Source organism: Capra hircus, chromosome 17 (genome assembly GCF_001704415.2).
Source record: "Capra hircus breed San Clemente chromosome 17, ASM170441v1, whole genome shotgun sequence".
NCBI classification, from domain to species: Eukaryota; Metazoa; Chordata; class Mammalia; order Artiodactyla; family Bovidae; genus Capra; species Capra hircus.
In genome coordinates this window covers 52,505,481-52,530,178 of record NC_030824.1, presented here as the reverse complement: position 1 = coordinate 52,530,178, position 24,698 = coordinate 52,505,481, and the positions used below count along the sequence as shown (strand labels likewise).

The 24,698-nt window shown below is 37.1% G+C and overlaps 1 protein-coding gene and 1 pseudogene across 5 annotated transcripts in view; both read left to right on the top strand.

Annotated features, from left to right (window-relative positions):
* Positions 1-24,698, top strand: part of ELF2 (E74 like ETS transcription factor 2) — a 97,062-nt gene that overhangs the window by 9,654 nt on the left and 62,710 nt on the right. For 4 of the 5 annotated variants that reach the window (XM_018061541.1, XM_018061538.1, XM_018061540.1 and 1 more), the window contains exons 2-3: positions 15,242-15,329; positions 16,606-16,844. In XM_018061541.1, the coding sequence (XP_017917030.1) occupies positions 16,773-16,844 (72 nt within the window). In that variant the 5' untranslated portion in view covers positions 15,242-15,329; positions 16,606-16,772. The remainder of the gene's footprint in view (positions 1-15,241; positions 15,330-16,605; positions 16,845-24,698) is intronic. The other variant, XM_018061539.1, reaches the window with a different exon arrangement.
* LOC102189891 lies at positions 21,998-24,040 on the top strand (annotated as a pseudogene).

The window sequence follows — 24,698 nt, the reverse complement described above, 5'->3', positions numbered from 1 at the left end:
AGTAAATTTCTGACGGGTTTTCTAGAAATGATTTTAGCTTTATAAAGGATAGAAGGGAAAGTAGCTTTTCCCCTGTTTCTTCCTTGAAATTAGCTGGAAAATACAACCAAAAAATCAATATCTGTAAAGCTTTGAATTTGTAGTACAGTTGTAGCAGTGGCAAAGATTCTTGCCTAGAAATTAGAGTTCCAGGTGCAATGGAGAAGATGATATTTAGTCCTTCAAGTTAAAATAAGCACACATTTCTTCATAAGTAGTTCAGGCCTCAAAGTGAGAGACTGGGTGCACTTTTCTCCCTAGATACTTCTGCAGGGCCCTTTTTATTTAATACTATGAGAAAGTTTATATTTTGGTTCCAGGTATAATACATACCCATGTCTTAATTAAGATAGAAAGCCTATGCCTGAAAAACTTTGTTACTAATACAGAGTTGCAGGCCATCGCTTCTTTCTAAAAGAAAAAACGGAAAGCTCAACGCTAGAGAGAGCAAAGAAGAACTTCTCATGCTGTCAGTTTCTCCCTAAGGCCTGCAGAACTAATATGAGAGAATTTGTGAGTTAAATAATTAATTCCCTCCTTGTACCACTCCCCCTTTTTTGGGGGGAAAAGGGAGAAACATATATGCTTATATAGATATGATATATATAATTCCCATTTAGCATATTTGAACCTTTCTGATTAGCCTATGTTATGGGCCAATAAGTAAGTAGGTAGAGAAATCTCCCAGGGTGGGGTGGGAGAGGTTCTGTGTGATTCTTTCACAGTTTTAATGTTAAAAACAGTTGTATAATCATGAGGCAGAAAAACTTAAAGAGCATAGACTCTGGATCCAGACTGCTTAGGTTGAAATTCTGACTCTCCATTTGTTTGTTGTTTGACCTTGAATAAGTTCCTTTAGAAAAAAAACAAACTCCTGGTGCTTCAGTTTCCCCAGATGTAAAATGGGGAATTATATTTGTTTTGTAGGATTGTGTAGATTTACTGGATGAATACATACAGCAAGTTTAGAATAATGCTGACATAGAGTAAGTGCTCGATAAATGTTAACTACTGTTATCCCTTCGTTGTTTGGAAGAAGAAAAAATACTCTTAAGCTAGGCTGGTTATTGACTTTCTTTTAGGATAAATTCACAGTAATGAATTCATATCCTGTTGAATCAATATTAAAAAGGTTGTTGTAAAGAGCAGTTCTTTGCTTTCTTTTAAATCACAAAAGTGAAGAAGTTGGCAAAGGCTTTAGAATGATCTGTACTAGGGTCTCTCCTTCCCAGTTTGCTTTGCTGAATAGAGCATAAGTAGATTTGAGGTTTCTTCATGACTGGGAATGTGCCATACATTCAGATCACCGCTAGCTTCAGCTTCCCATAAAGCAGTTGCTTGACTACCTTAATCCAGTTGAAACAAGTCTTTTAAGTATCTCCTTTTGGATGTGCAGGAGCTAGAGTGACCAGGCCTAAGACTTTTTAAACATCTGCCCAGTGGTCATGGGATAAGCCAATGACCTTTTTTTCTTAAATTTTGCTGTGCCAGGTCTTAGATGCAGCACATGGGTGGGATCTTCGATCTTCGTTATGGTGTGTGGGATCTTGTTTCCTGACCAGGGATCCAACCCTAGCCTCCTGGTTTGGGAGCACGGAGTCTTAGCCACTGGACCACCAGGGAAGTCCCAAGCCAGTGACTTTTGATTGTTACCCTTTCCCTAACCAAATATCCAAATACATATTCTTTTATCTGGTTCTTACTTGATTTGGAAATATCCTTATTCATAGACTATATGTGGCTGAACATTTATTTCCACCATTATAGTATTTCTTACGGATAGTTTGTGAAGTAAGAATAGAAATGAATATTCATTTAAGTTTAGGGTTCCTGATTAATGATCAAAGCTTTGGGGACTTCCCTGGCAGTCCAGTACTTAAGGCTCTACCCTTCTACTGCTGGGGACTCAGGTTCCATGCATACCTCTTGGTGCAGCAGGAAAAAAAATCAGACCTTCTTTGCTTATCTGCATCCTCAAGATAGGTTGGATTCTAAGATGTGCTTTATGTGATCACTTCCTCCCTTATTATGCTTATTTCCTTATTATTGTCCTGGAATTTAAGCATATGTGAAATGGTAATAGAGATTAGGAGGAAAAAATATTAAAGGAGTATAGCTAGGCAGCAGTATCAATTTCAGCTCAACAGTAACTGTGGGCAGCCAAGTCAGGTTGATTTTATCTTGCTGTTTCTTTGCTCATCAGTTCTTTAAATAACTCTAATGTTTGATTATTTGGAGTATTTTTAGATGATAATTCTTTCCTAGATTTTCACCATCCTAAAATAAATTGAACAAACCAACATTTGTTAGATTACGCCCAGAAACCTGGCCATTGTAGTTCTTTGGTTGATGAAGAAACCAACCGAAACATGCAAGAAAAGCATCAAAATACCTTAAACAGAACTTGGATGATGTCACAAATTACCTAAGTTCACTTCTTATCTGTGTGTGATTCTGTGTCTTTTTCTGTGTGTCAAAACTCAGGGCCATGAGTAAACATGGATTTTAAGATATTGTTATCCATGGTACAGGACTCTTGAAATGCAGAATTGTTTTTATGCTTGCCAAGTTATCTTACTTGATTTTCCAGTTAGCCTCTTCAATCTATTTCTTCTTCTATAAAATGAGCTCTAAGATCTCTTTCAGTAATTTAATAGTTTCTTTTATGTTGTCAATTTCTGACATCCAATTTATAATATCTAGATGATGCACCTTGCCCTAAAGTAAGTCCCATGACAATGACCTCTTGCTGCCCAGATAATTTCCAACCCTGACTTATGGGCCCAAATATTTGTAAACTATATACTTCTTACACTTAGTTCCATTTTCAGAAGGGGATTCTTCTTTCCTTAAAAGATTCATTAGTTTACTTTTTATCCCTTTAAAGTGTTGTACTGATTTTTGTTTTAACAAATAACATTGAACATCTCAGTTTTGCATGAGGAGCAGTTAGGTTTTAGGTATAATCATCTATTCTGTTACTGCTTTATTCTTAATATGAAGCTTTGGCAGTATGATACAACTCTGATTAATGCTGTCAAAGAGATAATAATAAGGTCACATTCATTCAGTATTCATAGTGTGCCAGGTACTTTATATAAAGGCTTAAAAGAACTGAACACACTGACTTCCTAGAATTGTTTCACCATCTTTTTATGGATGAGAATATTGAAATTTAAAGAGAGAAATAACTGTCCAAGGTCACATAGAGGTGAGGCCAACAGTACAAATTCTTGTTGAGTACCTACTGTATTCTGGGAATACAGTGGCCAACAGGCTCTTAAGTTGCACATGCTCTTAAACATAAAGAATTCTGTTAAAATAGTCATCATTAATATGGGGATAATTATTCCTATTTCATATAGTTATTATAAGAATGAAAGACAATGCATAAAAATGTGTGATTTAGTAACAAAGAAAAAAAACCAGATATTGATACTGTTGAGCCTGTCATTATATTAGCATTATAAACTACATATATAATTTCCATCAGACTTGGTAGATAATTAAAAAAATAGAACAATGAAATATTAATCAAAACTATTTTAGGAATTGAGTTCTAAATTTAAAAGAATTAATTTTACCAATAAAATGGCAAAGAACAGTTAAGGGTTTTTTGGGGGGGAACTAGTTGTGAGTTAAACTGTACATAAGGTTAGATTATCAAGCTTCAGGTTTTTTTTATGATGATGATAATGTTAATACTGTATAAGAATGTCTCTTTAATGGGTTAAATTCAAATTTGTAGCATTGTCCTCTCCTTTTAAAGTCTAGTTTACTGACGTTTACTTACATGTAGTGAAATTCATCCTTATATTTCCATGGTTTTGACAGATATTTGTATCATTATGTAGTCACCACCACAGTAAAGATGTGAACAGTGCTATCACCCCCAAAAGTTTGTTGTGCCCTTTAAGATCAACTCCTTCCCACTGATCTGTTTTCTGTTCCTATAGGACCTTTTCTTGCCTGTCATATAGATGAAATTGCCCTTCCTCTTACTGACCTGTTAGGCTGTTTAGATATAGTTGCTGCACTAGCAAGTAAGATAACCGTGATACTCTGCTGCTACAACTTTGTTACAAATTAGGGATTGCTTTAAGAAGCAACTAAATCAGAGAAAAGTGACACAGCCTGTTGGAAAATTGGAAAAAGAAGTTTGCCAATGGTTTAGTATTAATAAATATTATTTAGTTTACCCAACATATTTAAAAGGAATCAATTCATGTGAATGGACTTCACATTTTATTTATTTATTTATTTTTGACTTCACATTTTAGATGTTGTCATTATTGTCAGTTATACAGTCGTGTCTGACTCTGTGCCCCATGCTGAACTGCAGCACACCAGGCCTCCCTGTCCATCAGCAACTCCTGGAACTTACTCAAACTCATGTCCATTGAGTCAGTGATGGCATCCAGCCATCTCATGCTCTGTCGTCCCCTTCTGCTTCAATCTTTCCCAGCATCAGGGCCTTTTCAAATGAGTCAGTTCTTTGTATCAGGTGGCCAAATGTTGGAGCTTTAGCTTCAGCATCAGTCCTTATAATGAATATTCAGGACTGACTTCCTTTATGATTGACTGCTTTGATCTCCTTGCAGTCCAAGGGACTCTGAAGAGTCTTCTCCAACACTGTGGTCCAAGCCATCAATTCTTCAGTGTTCAACTTTCTTTGTAGTCCAGCTCTCACATCCATACATGACTACTGGAAAAACCACAGCTTAGATGGACCTTTATTGGCAAAGTAATGTCTCTGCTTTTTAATGAGCTGTCTAGGTTGGTCATAGCTTTTCTTCCAAGTAGCAAGTGTCTTTTAATTTCATGGCTGCAGTCACCATCTGCAGTGATTTTGGAGCCCAAGAAAATAAAGTCTGTCACTGTTTCCATTGTTTCCCCATCTATTTGCCGTGAAGTAATGGGACCAGATTCCATGATCTTAGTTTTTTGAATGCTGAGTTTTAAGCCAGCTTTTTCATTTTCTTCTTTCACTTTCATCAAGAGGCTCTTCAGTGGTGTCATCTGCATATCTGAGATTATTGATATTTCTCCTGCAATCTTGATTCCAGCTTGTGCTTCATCAGTTTGTCCACAATTAGATAAATAATCCATGATTCATAACACGGAATCATTTACCCAGTCATTGTTTATTGTGATCACACGAGTCCATCATTCAGATGAGAACTAGAACTTTTTTTTTTTCTTTTTGGTCACACTGGTGTGGGTAGCTGTTCCCTTCTCCAAGGAATGTTCCCAACCCAGAGATCGAACCTTGCAGGAGGGATCTTAGTTCCCTGACCAGAAACTGAATTTGAGCCCCAGCAGTGAATGCCAAATCCTAACCACTGGGACTGCCAGGGAATTCCTGAGAATTAGAACTTTGACAAGAATTTACATAACATTTATCTGTGTGTGCCTTAATATATTTAAAAATCTTTAATAGATTTTGGTTGTGTATATTTCTTATTAATTAGTAGGAATTCTCCTTTCCCCCCATTTTGGAGGGAGGGGAATTGCTTTACCTAGTCTCTTGTCTTTCAGTTTTGTTTTTGGATTCGGTTAAGAGTTTTTAAAAAAATTTGTGTAGTTATGTTTAGTAATTCTTTGTTTCTTGCTTTCCATGTATTTAGTAATTTTTCCTTAAATGTGAATTCATAAAGATATTCTCTAGTTCCTTCTAATTTGAAAAAAAATTATATATTTAGGTCTTTAGTATACTTGTAATTTATTTCGTGAGTGGTGAGAGGCGGTAATTTAAATTTTGTCTTGTATGGATAATCACTTGCCCCAGCATCATTTAATAGTCTTTTTTCTTTCCCCATTGATTTTAACACTGCCTCTTTGTACATTGTTTCCAATATGCATGTGTCTTTTTCTGACCTCTGTATTCTGTTACATTGTTATATTTGGTTATGTCTACACCACTACTTACTGTCTGATTACTAGACTAGACTCGGTAGGACAGTTCTTTTCCAGGGGCTTTGTTCACTTTTGCCAGTTTCTCTTGTGTATACTTTCCCCCTCTTAACTATCTTTGCGAGTTTTTTGTGAAACCCTCTTGGGATTTTTGACTGGAAATATATTGAATTTGTTGGGCTTCCCTGGTAGCTCAGCTGGTAAAGAATCCGCCTGAAATGCAGGAGATCCTGGTTCGATTCGTGGGTTGGGAAGATCCGCTGGAAGGAATAGACTACCCGTTCCAGTATTCTTGGGCTTTCCTGGTGGCTCAGATGGTAAAGAATCTGCCTGTAATGCAGGAGACCTGGATTGACCTCTCGGTTGGGAACATTCACTGGAGAAGGGAACAGCTACACACTCCAGTATTCTGGCCTGGAGAATTCCGTGGACTATATATATAGTCCATGGGGTCGCAAAGAGTTAGACATGATGGAGCGATTTTCACATATTGAATTTATTAGATGAATTTGTTGAGCATTTAAGATATTGAGCTTACCTATCCAAGACTGCCAGGGAATTCCCAAGACTTCTTTAATCTCTTTCAATAGATTTATTTATTTTCTCCATAGAGGTCTTTGTTAGGTTGAGTCTTAGATATCTTTGTGCAGCTGGTGGGATTTTAGTTCCTGGACCAGAGATTGAACCCAGGATGTGGCAGTGAAAGCGCTGATTCCTAACTGCTGAAATTCCATAACTGCCAGTGAATTCCTAAGTCTAAGGTATCTTATATTTTTGTAGTTATTGTAAATTATATCCTTTTTAAAAATTACATTTGCTGTTTGTTGCTGGTTTGTAGAAAAGACACTTGATTTTTATATATTGATCTGTATCCACACAAATTGCAAACCCTCTTCTAATATTCAAAGGTTCTTTTGGATTTTCTACAGTATGTAGAGAGTTTTATTGTTTATAAACAATGATAGCTTCATTTTCTCCTTTCCATTTCTTACGCCTTTTAATTTTTCCTTATCAAACTCTTCTGGTCAGGATTGCTAGTGTGGTTTTGAATTGAAGTGGCAATTGTAGGTATGTTTGTTCTGTTCCCAATATTGGGGGAAAGTTTTAAATATTTTGCCATTGCGTCTTGGCAGCTTTTTTCTTTCAATTATAAAATTTTATCAAGTGATGTTTATTGTATCTACCAAGATGATGTATTAATTATTACTGCATAACAGATTACCTACAACGTGTGTTGATGGGGATGTGGAGAAATTAGAACCTTCATACGTACTGATGAGACTGTGAAATGATGTCATTTGGCATTTTCTCAAAATGTTAAGCATAAAGTTACTATGTGTTCCAACAGTTCCACTCCTGGGTATATACCAAGAGAAAAGAAAACATGTCTACACAAAAACTTGTACATGAATTTTTATAGCAGCGTAATAGTTAAAAAGTAGAAACAATTTTATACCAGTTGATGAATGGATAGAGAAAATGTGATATATCTGTGCAATGGAATCTTATTCAGCAATAAAAGAATTGAAATAGTAATACATGTTACAAATAGATGAATACTGAAAACATAGTAACTGAAAAAGTCAGTCACAAAAGTTCACATATTTAAAATTCTATTTATATGAAGTGGCCAGAAGAAGCAAATCTCTAGAGATAAAAGTAGGTTAGTCTTGCCAAGGATTAGGGGTTGGGGAAGGATGGGGAGGGACTGCTAATAGACATGAGGTTTTTTTAGAGGGGATGCTAAAGATGTTCTAAAATTAGATTGTGGTAATTATTGCACCGCTTCATTAATGTACTGTAAACTTTGGAGTTATATGTTGTAAGTTGGTGAACTGTATGGTATGTAGGTGTTAGTGTTAGTCACTCAGTCGCATCTTACTCTCGCAACCCCATGGACTGTAGCCCATCAGGCTCCTCTGTCCATGGAATTCTCCAGGCAAGAATACTGGAGTGGATAGCCATTCCCTTTTCCAGGAGATCTTCCCGACTCAGGGATCGAACCTGAGTCTCCTGCATTGCAGGCAGATTCTTTACCCTCTGAGCCATTAGAAAGCCCATGATATGTGAGTTATATCTCAATAAAACTTTTTCAAAAGGTAAGTACATATGTAGTTTTGTTAGATATTGCCAAATTTCCCTCCCAGAGTGTGCCAATTTGCATTCCCATGCATTTACAGTGTATAGTACAGTTTTACCAACAGATTATCGTTACACTTTAAATTTTTGCCAATCTGACAGATGAGAGAAATGGTTTTCAATTTTTAAAAAACTTGCATTTTTCTGTGAGTGAATTTGAACATCTTCTTACGTTTATTTATTTATTTAATTTTTTTTTACTTTACAATATTGTATTGGTTTTGCCATACATCAACATGAATCCGCCATGAGTAGACACGTGTTCCCAATCCCGAACCCCCCTCCCACCTTTTCTTATGTTTAAGGGCTGTTTTTATATCTGGTTTTGTGAATTGTGTGTTTTTCATATTTCTCTCTTTTTTTTTTGGTCCTTAATTTTCTTATTTTATTGTTGTTCAGTCATTAAGTCGACTCTTTGCGACCCCATGGACTGCAGCATGCCAGGCTTCCCTGTCCTTCACTATCTCCGAAGTTTGCTCAAACTCATGTCCATCGAGTTGGTGATGCCATTCAGCCATCTCATCCTCTGTCGCCCCCTTCTCCTCTTGCCCTCAGTTTTTCCCAGCATCAGGGTCTTTTCCAATGAGTCAGCTTTTTGCATCTGGTAGCCAAATTATTGGAGCTTCAGCTTCAGTATCAGTCCTTTCAGTGAATATTCAGGGTTGATTTCCTTTAGGATTGACTGGTTTGATCTCCTTGCTGTCCAAGGGACTTTCAAGAGTCTTCATCAGCACCACAGTTTGAAAGCATCAGTTCTTTGATGCTTAGCCTTCTTTATATGGTCCAGCTCTCACATCCATACATGACTGCTGGAAAAACCATAGCTTTGACTATACGGACCCTTGTTGGCAAACTAATGTCTCTGCTTTTTAATATACTCTCTAGATAATGTCAGCTTTTCTTCCAAGGACTAAGCTTTTAATTTCATGAAAGCAGTTACTGTCTGCAGTGATTTGGAGCCAAGAAAGATAGTCTGTCGCTCTTTCCATATTTTCGCCGTCTATTTGCCATGAAGTGATAGGACCAGATGCCATGATCTTAGTTTTTTGAATGTTGAGTTTTAAGCCAGCTTTTTCATTCTCTTTCACCCTCATCAAGAAGCTCTTTAGTTCCTTTTTGCTTTCTGCCATTAGAGTGGTATCATCTGCATATCTGAAAAAGTGAAAGTGAAAGTCACTCAGTCAAGTCCGACTCTTTGCGACCCCATTGACTACACAGTCCATGGAATTCTCCAGGCCAGAATACTGGAGTGGGTAGCGTTTCCCTTCTCCAGGGTGTCTTCTCAACCCAGGGATCAAACCCAGGTCTCCCGCATTGCAGGCAGATTCATATCTGAGGTTGTTGATAAAAAATTCTCTCTTTTAGTAGTCTTTGGCGATATAGTATCCTATTTCCAATATCATAGATTGAATTTTCCATGTTTTTGTATTTTATATAAATAAAATCATACACATAAACTGTTTTGGGGGAGAATGTGATCTGTATTCTAAGCAATTCAATTATAGTCTGAGGTGAATTTTTTCTGAGTGATATTTAGGTTTGCTATCATTTCTCAGAGTTTTTTTAATCCGGAGAGTTCAGTTAGTATTCATTATTCAAAGATGTTTCTCTTATTGTTATACCAACTTCCACCCCTTCCCAAGCCAAATGGGGACTCTCTAATGAATTCTCTCTTGAATCTTCCCACCCCCCAGGGCTGATTGGGTGTTCCTTTTTTAAATGTTTGCACTGTACTTTGTAGTTTCCTTACATTTACGTTAATGTAATTGCTTTAAGTTTTTCTCCTTACCATGCTCTAAGGAGTCCTAGCTTTATATTTTTGTGTTCTCAGCATAGTGCTGTATTTGGTATGTGGTTAAGTGCTTAATAAATGTTACTGAGAGAACTGGTATAGTAGAGAGAAGAAAGAGGTGATGTTATTATAGGGGAAACGTTGTCCTTGGGGGACAGGTAGAGTTTGAATAACCAGAGAAGAGGGCATTCCTTGTGAGAGAAGGGAACCAGCAAAAGGATAGGGACGGGAATGAGCTTGGTCTGTGTAGTGAACAGTGAAGATATTTGTCTTATTGGGACATGTGTGTTTATTATTGTATTCACCACATCTTTTCTGTGTATCTGCTGCATGAAACCCCTGGTTTAGTTGGTATAAATCACAGATTTTTAAAACCTGGATACACAGGTGTTTAAACTTGGTGCTTTGAGAAAGTAGTAAGAAGATAATGTTAAGACGGGAAAGAGAAGCAAGGAGCTCTGAAGAAGGGTGTTAAGTGTTGGGCTTGATATGGTTCATCGGAGGTGGTAAGTGGATGATCTGCTGGAAACTGTTATTTTCCTGATGTTTTTGTGAGGAAGGTATATAATGTGGATTGGGGGAAGAGAATTACAGAGAATATTATTAATCCCTTTGGTGATGCGGGTGCTTTAAAGCTGAGACCTGTTAAGACAGCTAGGAATAGGCCAAATGGGCAAACAGAGGAAGGATGTTGAGAGAAGAAATAGAGAGCTGTAAACAACTGTGGTATTACTATACACAATGGAGGGAGTAAAAAGGGAAGAGGAGGCTGGACAAGGGAGCATGGATTAGGTTTGTGACTTCCATACCGGAGCATATCAGAATGAACATTTCATAACTTCTGAAAAAGAGATCTAGGCCTCTTGCTTGTTACTAAATTAGTATGCTTGCAAAGATCAAAACCTCATCTTGTAGGTGTTGATGAACTGTGGAAGAATTTTGAGAGGGGCTTGACATTATTCCGTCTTGGGTTACCCTGCTGGTGTGGTTAGATGGACTGGAAAGGAGGGGAGATTAGAGACCAAGAGGCAAATTCTGAGGCTCTTACAACTTCAAAAAGATGGTAAGGACCTCAGCTAGGGCAGAGCATATGAGATTATAGAGAAGAGTCAAGAGTGAAAGAGGATGATGATGATGATGATGATGCAAAAAAGAAGCCACAGATGACTTTAGCATCTGTTTATTAGGCAACTTGTGTAGGCGATAGTGTGGTTTACGGAGCTAAGCACAGTAGGAGAGGTCATACTTTGGGGGAGGTAGCAGAGAAAAAATTTAGTTTGGGACATATTGGGTTTCTCTCACTTTTATTCATCCCACTTAATGGCTAGTCCAAGTGCTCTGATTGATTTCTCTGGAGTCATTCTTGACTGTTCTCTTTCATTCACACCCGATATCCAGTTTGCTATCCAATTTTGCTTCTTTTATCTACAAAAATTTCTGAAAGCTCACTGTTGACTCACTACCGCTCGGTCCTCGTCACTGTCACTTCCCACCTGATTGTGATATTAGCTTCCGCACTGATGTGTGCTTCTGCCTTGTCCTCCTGCCTGCTCTCAGTCCAGCATCTGGTGAGTGATCCTTTTAATAATCAGGGCGTCACTCTGCATAAAATCCTCCTTCTCCCTGGATAAAAGTCGAAGTCCTCAGAGAGGGTTTCCCTTTTCCCATCGTCCCTTTCTCTTTCCTCTCTGTCATCATCTTCTGTCTTCCTTTTACTCACATCACTCCAGCTCTATTGCTGATATTTGAACTACTCAGGCTTATTCCCTCTTTAAGATCTTGAATTTTTCCTTTCCTTTCACTGGGGAGCTCCCCTGAGTTCTGCCAGTCATTGGCACAGCTCATTCCTACTTCCTGAGTTTTCACTCATGTGTCACTTTTTCAGTGAATTCTTCTTTGATCACCCAGTTTGAAATTGCAACCCTCTTCCTTGCTGAATATTCTCTCCCTTTGGCTCATTTTTCTCCTTAGCCTTTATCACCATCTGCACATGTGTAATACATATTTTGCTTATTTTCTTCTCTCCACACTGGATTTTAAGATGCATAAGAATAAGGACTTGTGCTTTAAAAAAATATATTTATTGTTTATTGTACTGGGTCTTCGTTGCTGCACAGGCTTTTCTCTAGTTGCAGCGAGTGGGGGCTGCCCTCTTAGTTGTGTGCAGCTTTCTCACTGTGGTGGCTTCTCTTGTTGCAAAGCGCAGGCTCTAGGGGGCCTCAGTAGTTGCAGCGTGTGAACTCAGTAGTTGCGGCTCCCAGGGCTCTAGGGCACAGCTTCAGTAGTTGCGGCGCACAGACTTAGCTCTGTGGCTTGTGGGATCTTCCTGGATCAGGAATTGAACCCTTGTCTCCTGCATTGACAGGTGGATTCTTTACCACTCAGCTACCAGGGAAGCCCAGGACTTTTGCTTTATTCATCACTGTAACTCTAACTGGAAACTACTAGTACATAAAAGGTGCTCAACTAATATTTATTGATTGGTTGAATTAATTAATGTAGTCCTTGGGATATCCTGGAATAGATGCTTGCTGTTTAAGTTTGCAGGGAAGTATAGGCAAGAAAATATCTAGTAGACAAACTGGCACCCATAACATGGTTTAGACTGGAAGAGAGACTTGAGTGAAGCCAGGGCAGTGTCTAGGATAGTTTAGAGAGAGTGTGAAGATCTGAAGAGCACTAGGGAGGGATGGCATCCTGGAAATACCTGCCAGGACTAACTAGAGAGTTACTCTGTCCTTAGAGTTATCCAGGCGGGAACCCTAGTGTGGACCTTGTGCTTTATTTTTTTAACATTTTATTTCTTTAATTTATTTATTTATTTTAACTTTACAATATTGTATTGGTTTTGCCATACATCAACATGAATCCGCCACGGGTGTCCACGTGTTCCCCATCCTGAACCCCGCTCCCTCCTCTCTCCCCGTGCCATCCCTCTGGGTCATCCCAGTGCACCAGCCCCAAGCATCCTGTATCATGTATCGAACCTGGGCTGGCAATTAGTTTCTTACATGATAGTATACATGTTTCAATGCCATTCTCCCAAATCATCCCACCCTCTCCCTCAGAGTCCAAAAGACTGTTCTTTACATCTGTGTCTCTTTTGCTGTCTCGCATACAAGGTCATCATTGCCATCTTTCTAAATTCCATATATATGCATTAGTATACTGTATTGGTGTTTTTCTTTCTGGGTTACTTCACTCTGTATAATCGACTCTAGTTTCATCCATCTCATTAGAACTGATTCAAATGTATTCTTTTTAATGGCTGAGTAATAAATACTCCATTGTGTATTATGTACCATAGCTTTCTTATCCATTCGTCTGCTGATGGGCATCTAGGTTGCTTCCATGTCCTGGCTATTATAAACAGTGCTGCGATGAACATTGGGGTACATGTGTCTGTTTCAATTCTGGTTTCCTCGGTGTGTATGCCCAGCAGTGGGATTGCTGGGTCATAAGGCAGTTCTATTTCCAGGTTTTTAAGGAGTCTCCACACTGTTCTCCATAGTGGCTGTACTAGTTTGCATTCCCACCAACAGTGTAAGAGGGTTCCCTTTTCTCCATACCCTCTCCAGCATTTATTGCTTGTAGACTTTTGGATTGCAGCCATTCTGACTGGCCCTTGTGCTTTAGAGGTCCTCATCTGACCTTTTTCCTGAAAGGATTAAGATTTTGAGGGACTAGTCCATCTGGAACCCATATCTAGATGAAGCTAAGAGTATTTGTATCCCCAAATTCCCTGTCCACATGGTCCTACACAGGTCTCTTCCCTGATTCTCTCCTCTTAGACTGTACCACATGTATGTATCTCTGGCCTAAGGGATGGCCAAGTGGCAGCTGTTTGCAGGCATGTAGGCAGAGGTTAGACATGTTGCTGGGATGTCCACATGTATATATATGAGGCTCCTTGTAGCATGGAGTGGAACCAAAGATGGGATGAGAAAAAGGCAGGCTGCAGGGCAGTGGGGAGTATGGTCTTCCCATTCCCCATCCTCTTCCCCCAATTGATGTTGAGTCTGAGAATGCCAAATCAGAACTTAGCCTTTTAAGTTTTTATAAAAAGTATATATGTCAAGATAGTGGGATAGAATAAAATTTACTAGCTTGTTAGTTTGGTTTATAGCTTTAAAATATTTAGGCACATGGTATATGGGCTTACATTTGTACTCTTAAAGCTCCTTGAAAACTAGGGGTGGGTCTGCAACAGGAAATTGAAAAAGAGTATCTGGAGAGGGAGAAGATAAATTCAAGGTAGTTTGAAGGAGGGAATGAAAAACAGTGTCAGATGTTTCAAAGACAGTAAGTCCTATGAAGACAGAAATGTATCCTTTGGATTTGATAATCAGAATTTAATAAAAATTTCACTTGGTGGTGATGGATACTAAACTTCTGCAGAAGGAACACCTGAGAAATCAGAAAGTGGAGGCACAGTTTAAATGATTTTTTTTTTTTTTTTAAGTAGAACTGTATCTGAGAAAGGAAGGAACTAGAGGGCTATGCAGGGTCATGGAGGAGTCATGTTTACGATGAAAGGGTTTTGACTTTTCTGGCAGTCCAGTGGTTAAGACTCCATGCTTTTACTATAGGGGCATGGATTAGATTCCTGGTCGGAGAACTAGGATCCCATATGTTGTGTGGCATGGCCAAGAAATTAAAAAAAAATAAAGATGAGAGAGTCTTATAAATATTTGGATGTTGAGGAAAGGAAGCCAGTGTTAAGAAAGAGAAAAATAAGGAAAAAGAAGGAATAATTGATGGAATAAGGCCTAAAATCCAGTGCATCGGTCAGTAGATCAGCTTTAGAAAGCCAAAGGGCTATTTGAGGAGGCTTGGAGTGTTTGGATTTGTGTGAATGCTAACTTTTGAAGAGTGAGCAAAAAAGTGAATGGCAGGAAAGTTTAACAGGCAATAATATATTAATGTTGTTCAATGGCAGTTTTCTGGGTTAGTCTTTTTTAATTTAAAAATTTGTTTAAATTATTTTTTATTGAAATTAGTCTTTTTAAACTTGATTTAATACTCCTGGAGTTCTGGAGTTATACTTGCAGCCATGTGTTAAAATCCTCCTATTGGCTGATTGAAATATAGCTCATAATGTGGGGTATAGGCTATGTATGTGGGAATCTGTTGTTATTCAATAATTGTCATTTGGTGATGACTTAAAACTTTAAGTCTGATAAAAAACTTTTGATTCTTCAGTAGTTTAGAAATAATTTATTATGTTCATTATAAAATGTGTGCCGTCAGGCTTGGAGATGATTTGTTGTAGTAAGTACATATTGTCAGAATCACATCTATTTTAAGTAAAATGTTTTAAATAGAATTATATTAATACTGTATTTTTTCCCCCACTAGTAGTTCCAGGGAACTGCTGGTTTATATTCTAACTCTTGCCAAATTGTGAAACTAGTGAAGGATGCTTAGACTACTTAACATTCAAATTGTAAGTAAAATTTATTTCTGCTTTTATTATCTGTATGATTAGAAAACAGAAATTGAAAATAATTGTTACCTTATGTGATAATAGTGAGATTCAGTGTGATGAGATTGAGGATTTTTCTTAGTTTTTATTCTTAAGATACAAATATTTCCTATCCCATTTTCTGTTGTTAAGATCAAGAAGAAGACAAATAGTACTGAATGGGTCTTAGGTAGTGAGGTGAAATTTCTGCTTTTTTTCAGGAATTTTCTATTTGTTGTAGAAGTTTAGGGAAATTCTGTATTATTTTCTTTTCATATTTAATATAAGACATGTTATTAATGGAATGATTAATTAGAAATGATTATTTTCTCTTTAAATATGCTTAGTTTTTCTGTACTCTTAAATTTTTGTGTGGAAAATTCTATCAAGCCCTGTGATTTCTTTGTGCAATATTTAATGTACACAAAAATCAAATAAAATGTAACTTTTTAAGAAATAATCTAATACATAAATCAAGATGATGTACATATTGCTGTTCGTCTCCACCAGGGGAAAAAACTTGAGTTATATTTACTTGAAACCATTTGCTATATTGCGTTTTGAATCAATAACAAAAAAGTTATTGAAGAAAGAATGAGAAGGTAATATTAAAGGCATTCCAAGTCATTTCACTACTTTATTTTCAAACTATTGTATTTGAAAGTATAAGTAATTCAAATTACAGACCTTATAGAGTATACAAAATGTGAACACAGAATGAGCCTGCTACTGTAAGCAAAAGATGATTCTAATTAGTTATTTATATACATACGTAAACAACATAAACATAAATTCATATACATAAACAAACCAGATGAGCCAAGGAAGACTGAAATATTTACAAACCAATACATCTTTTAGTTTGTTAAATAGGTGAATAATTTTAGAAGTTGTCTTGGTCCACCACATTTTATGGTTTTAGTGCATAAAATTTTTTTAAATTCCAGAAATTTTTACCAAAATATTTCAGGAATAATAGTATATTTTCATAAGGAGAGAAAGTTGTAACATTTTATTTCTTAGAATATAAACATCATAAGATCACCAATGTGCAATAGCTTGGTAAGAACTGCAGATTGTGAACTTGACCGCTCTAAGAGGAATGCTCATAACTGCCCTCTTTTGACACAGAGCTGTATAAGCCTAGCTCTTTTTTCCTCAGTTTATACAAATGTTAAAAAATTTTATTGCAAAATAGTTTGTGCTGCTTTATATGCTTGTATTTTTTTAAAATAATTTTTCAAATTCTTCTTTTTAGGCTCTCTGGTTAATCATCTTAAGAAGACTGGATTTCTGGATATCAACTCTACTCCATCTCTATTGACTTTTAAAACATGATAATGCAAACCTATAACACTGACAATCATCCATGAACCTTTAATTACATTGATTGGTAGCGTTTGAAGCTTCCTCAGGGAGTAAACAATGACATCAGCAGTGGTTGACAGTGGAGGTTCTATTTTGGAGCTTCCCAGCAGTGGAGTAGAAAATCAAGAGGTTAGCCATCCAATGTCTTAAATTTCTTTTTTGTTCATAAAATCAATGCATGAACTAATGAACTTAATGGGAAACAGGTATTTGAGAGTAGAAATGTATAGTGCATGAGACTGTATATCTCTGTCATGTGTCCTCATATAATTGGGTACTAGAAGCTTGAGGGAGGTAGTGCTGGGCCTGAGTTGCCTGAGTTGTTGGAACTTCAATATATTGGAATGAACTAGGAGGGAAAAAAGAAAGAAGACAATAGTATTAGTTGAGAAATAGATTTAAATTTCTGATAAAATCCATTGTTTTGGATTTTAGAGTATATAGGTAAATATGGTGTCTAAATACCTAAAGTATATTCATCTTACTTTAGAATTTTGTATCTCTTTTTGTTGTTACCTTTGTCTTTTGATTATTCTAATTCATGTGGGAATCCATTGTATTTTAAGTATGTATTATTTATATTTAAGAATTTAATTTAGATAATTTGTAAATCAGAAGAGAAACTCGGTTTTGAAATTTTATACTTGATGTATTTGGTTGTTTTTTGTTGTTGTTGTTATTGATAACATTAAAGAATAAGAGATAGGAGTAGAAAGCAACAGTACCTGAAATACATGGACTTTCAGGGCCTGGCTTTTATTCCCACCATTCGGTAAAGACTGACTATTGGGAATAATCTAAATTAAAATATAATAATACTGTCACAACAATGGTCAAATATTTGGACAGAGATAAGATGGGAAAATGGAGGAAAAAATCTGTTTTTTCTATATTCTGTGGAAGATACTGCTGTTATTGGTACTGTTACTGAGATACAAATTAGGATGTCAGACTGTGTGTTCTGGGTCTGGATTCTTTTTCTAGCTTGCTTGGTGTTTGTTCAGAGGTCTGTTCAGTCCTCTGAGATAGCTATGGGCAAATTCAGTGGGTTTGTTTTCAGTGGACTTGGTAACTGAAATATCCCTGTAGTATTTGAATCTAAAACTGTTTCAAAATCTACTGAGAGAAGCAAAGGTAAAGAACGTGTTTTATTCTCATAATCAATTTCTGCTTCCTTCTTGAAGTTTCACTTTCTGTATGATCACTTCCAAGTATGATTCACCCAAGAAATGAGAGACTTGGGATTTCTATCCCCTCCAGTACTGTCCAGGACTTGCTTCTTCAAGTACTTTCCTTTTGCCCCATGGTTTTACTCTGTTGATATTAATTCTATGGGGGAAGCTGCTAAGAACAATTAGCAGAATATATTTACCTTGTGGTGACTGGGTACCACCGTTATGGGAAAATGAATAGAACACTTTGTTTCTGGAAGACTCTCTATACGTCCCTTCATTTACATAGAACCCCATGTGTTTATGGCTTGACAAACTGTTTGTTACCAAAGAAAGAATCTGACAAATGAAAATAATTTTGTCAAGACATTATTGACTAATGATTTATGCAGTAGTCTTAAAAGGTGGTCATAGGCGTTTTAGGAAGAGCGGCACCAGAAAGGAGGAAAGTATTCTCGGAAACTTTTTGTTCACATTATGTCATGTGGATACCTACTTACTTTCATTTCATTTATTCCCTCAACAAACATTAATTGACCTCGTACTGAATGTCAGTTACTTTTTTAGGCCCTGGGGATAAAGTATTTCAGAATGGCTGTGAAGAATAAATCAGGGCTAGAGACAGAGAATTGGTAGGGTATTTTGATTAGAATGGACAAGGAAGCCTTCTCTGAGCAGGTGGCATTTTAGTGTAGAACTAAATAGCATAAGGGATTGAGCTGTAGAAACACCTGGGGAAGAAAATTCCTGAAAGAAGGAAAAGCCACTAGTTTCTGTAATATCTCCCAAGTTTTTAAAGTGAGTTTTGGGGATAGTGGTATTTGAAAGATAGAATTTTGTCTTATAAGCTACTATTCAGGAATGTATTTTTAATATATATCTATACTAATACTTTAAAATGTAGGCTGGGGTGGGGAGAAAATGACCTTATTACCTTAGCTTCAGAATCTGAAGAAGAAATAAATGTTTAAAATACGATGGGCAACACATTTTAAATCAATTATAAAATTTTTTTAATTATTAAAAAAGTGGTGGGCATTTGGAGAGTTATTAGTGATATTTAGGCTTTATTATAATTTTATTCTTGATTATGTTTTATATGAATATTTTATAAAATTAGGATAATTGTTTCTGACAAAGAGCAATAAAGTAGACTGTAATCTTATGAGTGTGGATACAAAAATCATAAATAAAATAGTAATACATTTATAAAATAGTCATATATTTAAAAATCCAGTTACCAAATAGGATTTAGATACATAAGGATATCCAATTTTAAGAAAACAAGTAATATGACATATGATATAATGGTTAGGATAAAATACTTGATGAAATAGGATTTTATGAAGTTCAATATCCTTCCTGATAAAAACTATAAAATAAGTGTATATTTCCTTAATATTCTTTTAAAAAATATATAAATCAAGAGGTAGAATCCTATTTAATGGTGAAATACTGGAGTATTTTCTCTGAAATTGGAGAGAAAGTCAGTATGGGCACTACTATTATTTAATATTTTCCTGTAATCAGACAAAATAATGAAAAAAATATATAAATGTTAAAAAGACCAAATTGCTGTTTGTAGATAATATGACTCACCACCTGGGAAAACCAAGGGGAAAATCCATTAGAACTAATAAGAGTACCTAATAGTTTGGTGAGTACAAAATTAACATAAAAATATCTTGCTTTCTTTTAAGGACTGTAATTAGTTAGAAAAAAATCATGGAAATAAACTGTATTTCAGAAAATTAACAAAAACAAATAAAATGTTGAAGAATAAAAGTAAAAGATATATAGGACTTGTTTGAAGGAAACTAATTAATGATACTTAAATAGACTTTAATAAACAAAGATATATTTTGTATTTGGGTAAGAGAAATGGGAATGGTCAGTATTGTGGAGGATGTCAGTCCTCCAGTTAATCTATATATTTAATTCCATATCTATCAGATGTTAGGGCCAGTTGGGGGAAATTGATCATATGGGCCTAAAGATTGTATGGAAGAATAAACAGAGGAGTAGCCAGAGCAGTTTTTGAGAAGGAAATACATATCATGTAGGTCTTATAGAAATGGGGAATTAATGCAGAAAAAATAAAAAAGGATTTAGGTATATTTAAAAAACAATGAATGCAAGTTTTAGAGAGCATCTGCTTCCAGACAAAGAAGATTGGGACTTCTTCCACTTCAGGTTGTGATGGAACAACTGAAACAAGATTTGTACTCCAACCATACACAACTAGGAAAATGAACAAAACATACGAGCCCACAGTTTTTATTTGTGCTATGGTCTTGAATGTTCGTGAAACCCTCAAAATTCATATGTTGAATCCAAACTTCCAAAGATGATTATCATTAGGAAGGTATTAGGAAGTAGGGCTTTAGGAAGGTGATTAGGTAATGAGGAAGGAACCTTTACAAATGGGGTCAATACTTTTATAAAAGGCTTTAGGGGAAAAAAAGGCTCTAGAGAGACCCCTTGCCCTTTCTGCCATGTAAGGACAAAAGAAGTCTGTGCCTTGGAGGAAGGCCCCCACTCAGTCATTCTGGTACCCTGATCTTGGATTTTCAGCCTCCAGAACTGTGAGCAATAAATTTCTGCTTTTTTCAGCCACCTAGTCTGGTATTTGTTATAGTAACATGAATGGATTAAGACAGTTGGACCACAGATGGTACAAAACTGTTCTTCCTGAGAAATAATTGCACTGGCTTACTGCTTGGACCTACTTTATGGAAAAACATGGGAAGGAGAAATACAAACAGAACGTAGACAGTCTCACTGTATTGAGGAAACCAAAATTTGGAATTTGGAGAGGCTAATGCAACTAAAAATGGGAAAACAATGGAATAGATGGGGAAACAATGGAACAGATGAGGAAACAGTAGAAATAATGCAACTAATAGATGGGGAAACAGTGGAAATAGTGACAGACTTTATTTTTTTGGGCTCCAGAATCACTGCAGATGGTGATTGCAGCCATGAAATTAAAAAACACTTGCTCCTTGGAAGAAAAGCTGTGACCAACCTAGACACCCTATTAAAAAGCAGAGGCATTACTTTGCCAACAAAGCTCCATCTAGTCAAAGATATGGTTTTTCCAGTAGTCATCTGTGGATGTGAGAGTTGGACTATAAAGAAAGCTGAGCGCCGAAGAATTGATGGTTTGGACTGTGGTGTTGGAGAAGATTTGAGAGTCCCTTGGACTGCAAGGAGATCCAACTAGTTAATCCTGAAGGAAATCAGTCCTGAATATTTATTGGAAGGACTGATGCTGAAGCTGAAACTCCAATCCTTTGGCCACTTGATGTGAAGAACTGACTCACTGAAAGAGACCCTGATGCTGGGAAAGATTGAAGGCAGGAGGATGAGATGGTTGGATGGCATCACCAACTCGATGGGCATGAGTCTGAACAAAGCTCTGGAAGTTGGTGATGGACAGGGAAGTCTGGCGTGCTGCAGTCCATGGGGTGGCAAAGAGTCAGACATGACTGAGCAACTGAACTGAACTGAATGCCACTAATTTGAGGGGCAGAGTATCTGAAAGGAAGAAGCTGCCTAGAGGAGGAACTCAGAACTCAGCCTTTGGTTCCCCTAGCTGAATGAGTTCCCAGGTGTAGTAAGAAACTCCATGAAGCCAGGCAAAGGATGATCAGAAAGGTGTAAACTCAGGAACCTACTGAAAAAAATCTACATAGTTCACTCAGGGCTGGAAGATGCTAGAGTTCCAACCAGCTGGAAAAGAGGGTTTTTGTTAACTGCCCAGGGTACTCATTAGAGATTCCAGAAGGGTCATTCCTACATAAGTGGAGCTAAACTAGCTCTGGAATAAAGGGGAGTCCAAACTTGCTCTAGAAAGATTTCAAAATAAGCCTTGAAAATTGATCCACAAGTAACATAACTGTCATAGTAAACATTATTAAAATAAGACAGCAATGTATAAATTGTACCCAGTGATGTAAATTTTACATATGAAATATACAATCATGTAAAATGCAAGGATGCAGGAATAATATAACTTAAAACTTGGAGAACAATTTGTCAATGAAAATAAATAGAAATGATAGATACGTAATTAACAGATAAAATTCCAAAACAGCTATTACAGATATGCTCAAGAAAGATAAAGAGAACATGAATCTCAGAGAAGAGGTATAAATGACATAAAAGAACCAAGTGAAACTTCTAGAAATGAAATATATCCTAAATGAAAAGAAAAATTCACTGTATAGGATTGCAAATAAATTAGGTACTGCATCAGAAAAGACCAGTGAATTTGAAGGATAGAAGCTATATCATTAAGTGCAGAAAGACTGAAAAAAGAAAAAAAGGTGAACAAAAACTTGGTTACCTGTGGGACAATATCATGTTGTCTAACATAATGTAATTGGAATCCCAGAATGAGAGAAGAGAACATAAAAAGCATGTAAAGAAATAATGGCTATAAAATTTCCAAGTTTAATGAAAATAGAAACCCGTAGATCTGAGAAGGGGCTTTCCTGGTAGCTCAGCTGGCGAAGAATCTGCCTGCAATGCAGGAGACCCTGGATTGATTCCTGGGTCAGGAAGATCCTGTGGAGGAAGGGATAGGCTATCCACTCCAGTATTCATGGGCTTCTGTGGTGGCTCATACAGTAAAGTATTTACCTGCAGTGCAGGAGACCTGGGTTTGATTCCTGGGTCGGGAAGATCCCCTGGAGGAGGACATGGCAACCTACTCCAGTATTCTTGCCTGGAGAATCCCTGTGGACAGAGGAGCATGGTGGGCTACAGTCCATGGATTCACAGAGATGGACATGACTGAGCAACTAAGCACAGCACAGATCTGAGAATCTTAAACTCTAAATAGGATAAAGCAGAGAGTAAACAGACTGAGGAATATCATAATAAAGCTGCTGAAAGCAAATTTCAAAAAGAAAATCTTAAAAGCTTCTAGAGAACTCTGTGGGAGCCACAGGGTTGAGAGGAGTGTGGCCTTCTCTCCCGCCATGGCCTGTGCTCATTCATATACCAGTACTCCAAAAAGGGGGAGTCATCTGGAAAAATGCCTCTTTTCCTGCTGTGTTCAAGGCTCCCAGTTGACCAGATATTGTGTACTTTACTCACACCAACTTGCACAAAAACAATGGACAGCTCTATGCTGTCAGTGAATTAGCAGGTCATCAAACCAGTTCTGAGTCTTGGGCAACTGGCAGAGCTGTGACTCCATTTCCCAGAGTATGAGGTGGTGGGACTCACTGTTCTGGCCAGAGTGCTTTTGGAAATACATGTTGTGGAGGCCACATGTCTGCACTAATCAAGGCCTGGTGATGTTGGCACTTTAGACTGAACACAACGCAGAAGTGATACTCTACCTGCTCTGCACTGGCTGCCTCAGCGTTACCAGCGCTGGTTGTGTCATCTTATTGAGGAAGATCCTGAACTTGCTTTGGTGGCTGAAGATAAAGTTGAAGGCTGCAAGAAGATCAAAGAGATTGTTTTGCTTCTGAAGAAACTTAAGGTGTGGAATGATATTAAAAAGATCTCTGCTTCTCGATGAATGAGAACTGGCAAAGGCAAAATGAGAAGCCGTCACTGTATCCAGCACAGGGAACCCTGCATCTTCTTTAATGAGGACAGTGAAGTCATCAAGGGCTTCAGAGACATCCCTGGAATTACTCGGTTTAGTGTAAGCGAAGTCAGTATCTGAAACTTGCTCCTGGTAGGCATGCAGGATGTTTCTGCATTTGGACTGAAAGTGCTTTCCACAAGTTAGATGAGCTGTTCGGCACTTGGTGTAAAGAGTAACTGCAAACTCCCCATTCACAAGTTGCTTAATATAGACCTTTGCAGAATCTTAAAAACCCCAGAGATCCAGAGAGTTCTCCAAGCACCACATAGGAAGATTCACTGCAAAGGCTTGAAGAAGACTCCACTGGAAAACTTGAGAATCACATTGAAGCCTCTAAACTCATTCAAAGACCATGTGCCAAAACACCATTCTTCTCCCGACCAATAACCACAAAATTCAGGTGGACAGCAGCAGCATTAGAAGCCAGATCAGATGAAAAGGGGATTCTATGCAAGAAGTCTGTGGTGGGGAAGAAAGGAAAGAAGGCTCTTGGCATTAAGAAGCAGAAGAAGCTTTGAGGGGAAAAAAGGCTGCAGTGGTAAAACAACAACAACAACAACAAAACAGCAACTGAAAGGAAACCCACAAAAAGGAAGCCCAACACAGAAGAAAAGTCTGCTGGATAAACTCAAACTTGTGTATTCTGTAAAGGTCAAATCATTTTGGACAGTTAATTTTGAGTAAAGACCCAATTAAAGAGGTAGTGAGAAGCATGGGCGGAGAAGGCTTCCAGAGGAAAAAAATTCATTACCTACAGAAGAATGAAGATACGACTGCAGACATCTTTATTAGAATCATGCAAGTCAGAAGATAATGACTTCCTTAAATTTCACAAAACTAAAACTTGTCAACCTACAGTTACATATCCAGTGAAAATGTCCTTCAGAGTGAAGTTTTTCTCCATCCAACAAAAGCTGAGAGCATTTATCACCAACAAATGTGTATGATAAGAAATGTTAAATGAAGATCTTTAGGCAGAAGGAAAATGATACCAAATTAAAGCATATATACATAAACTTATGCATAAAGCATTGAAAAGTGCTAGAGAAATAGTTAATGTGTGGGTAAATATTTTCCAAAATTTGTTTAAAATTTTTAAAAATAATTTTTTAAGAAAAAAATAACTGAATTGTATATATATATATATGTATGTATATAATAGCTGAATTATGGGGTTTGCAATGTGAAGAAGCAAAAGAA